Source organism: Notothenia coriiceps, unplaced genomic scaffold, assembly GCF_000735185.1.
Source record: "Notothenia coriiceps isolate Sejong01 unplaced genomic scaffold, NC01 NC01_scaffold00013469, whole genome shotgun sequence".
In the NCBI taxonomy this organism is placed as follows: Eukaryota; Metazoa; Chordata; class Actinopteri; order Perciformes; family Nototheniidae; genus Notothenia; species Notothenia coriiceps.
Window position 1 is genome coordinate 1 of NW_011346170.1, and position 2,975 is coordinate 2,975.

At 38.6% G+C, this 2,975-nt stretch overlaps 1 protein-coding gene across 1 annotated transcript; it reads right to left on the minus strand.

Annotated features, from left to right (window-relative positions):
* Positions 1-387: 387 nt before the first annotated feature.
* Positions 388-2,218, minus strand: LOC104947942 (estradiol 17-beta-dehydrogenase 8-like). The gene is made up of 3 exons (XM_010774064.1): positions 1,848-2,218; positions 679-881; positions 388-558 (listed from the first exon to the last, which is right to left on the minus strand). The coding sequence occupies exons 1-3, from the start codon at positions 1,891-1,893 to the stop codon at positions 403-405; spliced, it is 405 nt and encodes a 134-aa protein (XP_010772366.1). The 5' UTR covers positions 1,894-2,218; the 3' UTR covers positions 388-402.
* Positions 2,219-2,975: the final 757 nt, after the last annotated feature.

Here is a 2,975-nt window from a genome sequence, read left to right on the forward strand (position 1 = left end):
TAGTTTACTGAACCAAGCTGAGTGTTTTTCAAGGCTCAGGAAACCCTTGCAGGTGTTTCGAGTTAATTAGACGATTCAAGTGATTCGTTGAACACCCTACTAGTATACTTTTTCATGATATTCTAATATTTAGAGATAGGATATTTGAGTTTTCTTAAGCTGTATGCCATAATCAGCAATATTAAAATAATAAAAGGCTTGCAATATTTCAGTTGATTTGTAATGAATCCAGAATGTATGACATTTTTGTTTTTTTAAATTGCATTACAGAAAATAAAGAACTTTATCACAATATTCTAATTTTCTGAGACAGTCCTGTACATCTTTCCAGTGATCTGATTGGTCAGTAGTCAAACGGTCTGAACCTCTAAAGTTTACCTATATTTTAAATGAGTTAACTCACTAACCTCTACGATTAGCTTTGCGGTACAGGCTGCGTACCTTCAGGTTGACCCGGATGACATTGTCAAAATGATCCTCGTCCATGTTGAGCAGGAAGTCGTCCTGGGTGATGCCTGCTGCGTTCACACACACTGACGGAGGCTGAAAGTAGTGAGTCTGCAGAGGGAGAGCATTGACTGTTAACAGACAAGATAGAAGGGGAAAATTGCATGGAGAATGTTGCAGCTTGACTTTAATTAAACAGTGTGTTAATTGTTTTGGGGCAGTAGTAAAGACCTGTATTCTTGTGACAAGATTCTTTACACTCTCTTTTGAAGACACATCCACCACAGCCGCCATGTGACCCTGCCCTCTGAGGTCCCTCTGCAGGCTCCCCAGGGTGTCATGGGCCGACTCCTCGCTGATGTCAGCGACCACCACAGAGGCGCCCTCAGAGGCGAGGCGCTGACACACCGCCCGCCCGATCCCACTGCCTCCTCCTGGGTGGGGAGAGAGCAACAGGAAGTTAGAGCAATACCTGAGACGGACAGCCTGTGTCGACCAATCGAGTCACTTTTATTTAGTGTGGTGTGCAGGAGGAATAATGTGTGTGCCAGGACTTCCTTTATCGAGACATTTGTTTGGGAAAAGGTCAAAAGTTTCCCATTTTATAATACAGAATGTCCTGGCCTCCATGTTCAAGCAACATCAATGTGCATGTCTTGCTTTATGATATTGACAACGTTTATTGTTAAACTTTAGTGACTTTTTTTGTGTATTTGCACTTCCTCCCTAAAAACTAAATAAACCCACGTTGATTTTTATTTTGAAAAGCAATAGCTTCCGCTGTCTGTTGTTGTAAAAGACCAATGATGCTTCAGCTTTTACATTTAACCTGAAATGACTACAGTCTATGAATCACTTAGAACATGAATGAATGGTAGGATAATCGGCTTCACTATTTTTTATGATCTTTGAGTGTTGGACTTAGACAAAACAAGACTCAGGGAAAGTGTACTCATGTTTCACTATTATCAACAATTTGATCATTCATAGAATTCATATATAATTAGTAATAAATATGATTTAGAGCCACAGTCATGCTCTATATTGAAAAGACTGGATGTAATCAGTCCTGGGCCAGCTGGTAATCCTTTTTCAAAGTCATGGATCAGAGCTAAGATGTAAATAGGCAAAAGCAAAACCCAAGGGCTCTCTAACTAGTTGTGACCCAAGAGAAACTTATAATAATTTACTTTAAACTTCCCCAGGGTTATTCGGGTACTTTACCTTTACAAAAAAGTTGCACGTAGCAAACATTTGGGGGTTTAAACAGTAAAACCAAGTGAACTGACGCCCGTGACTAAGGAAAAACATCAAGTCCTGCAGAGATTAGCACCCTGCACGTATTACTGTCTGTACCTATTAATACACGGTGAATGAAGAAGGGGAAATTATAAACCTACCAGTGACCAGTGTCAACCTTGATATGAGTCTTGTGGCGGCCGCCATGATGGGTTTGCTTCCTTTAAGTAGCCTTAGATTAGCCTCAGTTTGTTGCCTCTCATGTTACTTTTGACTCAAGTGCACAAACAACAAACATAGGGTTGTATCGACCTAGCAAAAGTCAACCTTAAAAGTTAAATAACAAAACAAAAAAAAGTCAACAGGAAGTTCGTAGCGGACTGTCACTGACCTGACGATGGAAGCAAAAGAGTAATAATAAGAAACGGCTTCCGGGCGGCTTTGTGTATCTATCTCCATCTAATAAAAAACAAAAATTACAACATGTTGCATAGTGAAATGTAAATAGAATAGCAGTTACAACCTTAAATTGTGGTCACTCAAAACCATAGACTGTGGTCACAGAGCACATACAGGTACGTCAATTGTAAACGTTTTATTTTGAAAGTATTTAGCGGAAGTGTCGCAGTTATTGAGTGTTTAACTTTAACTTGACACTAGTGATGTAGTTACTTTTTGTGGCCACCGGAGGGCATCTCGATTATGAATACAGTCAGTCCAGAAGAGTTACGACAGCGGAAGTCCAAAAACGGTTATCGTCACGTGGTTCATGTAGACGAGGATCGTTCCCCGGAAGTTCATGGCGGGCAATGTGAATGCATTGATAACAGGAGATAGAACTACGATTTTTGGTAATTATTAGTGAATAAAGCTTTTGATTTGGAATATTTATACAACAAATCGATATGTGTATGTATTTACATCAATATGTTTTAAAAAATAAAATGGAATTTGCTAATATTAATTGATAATATTAGGATTAGTGTGAACAACTAGTTTACATGTTAGGCTAACAGTGCCTTGGTTAAAGAGCCTGTTGCTGTTTATTTATAGCTTTGAATTCTTTAAAACCAATATTATCTTCTTAAACTTGTATTGTAGTCAGGAGCATCACTTTCTAATGTTTATTGATATATTTAGAGGGAGGGGATCTAAAGGACTGCTTCAAAATTCAGATTAGATTCATTTCTACCATTTTCTTAAATTCATGGTAGTTTCAGTAATCCCATGGTAATTGAGGACACAAGTTATCTAAATGACTAATGTCATCTTTATGGCTTTCAGAAAGG

Coding starts and splice junctions, on each gene's coding strand:
- LOC104947942 (XM_010774064.1), bottom strand. CDS start 1,893: ATGGCGGCCGCCACAAGACTCATATCAAGGTTGACACTGGTCACTG. Junction 882..1,847: donor AAGGTTGACACTGGTCACTG/GTAGGTTTATAA, acceptor CTCCCCACCCAG/GAGGAGGCAGTGGGATCGGG. Junction 559..678: donor ATCTTGTCACAAGAATACAG/GTCTTTACTACT, acceptor CTCCCTCTGCAG/ACTCACTACTTTCAGCCTCC.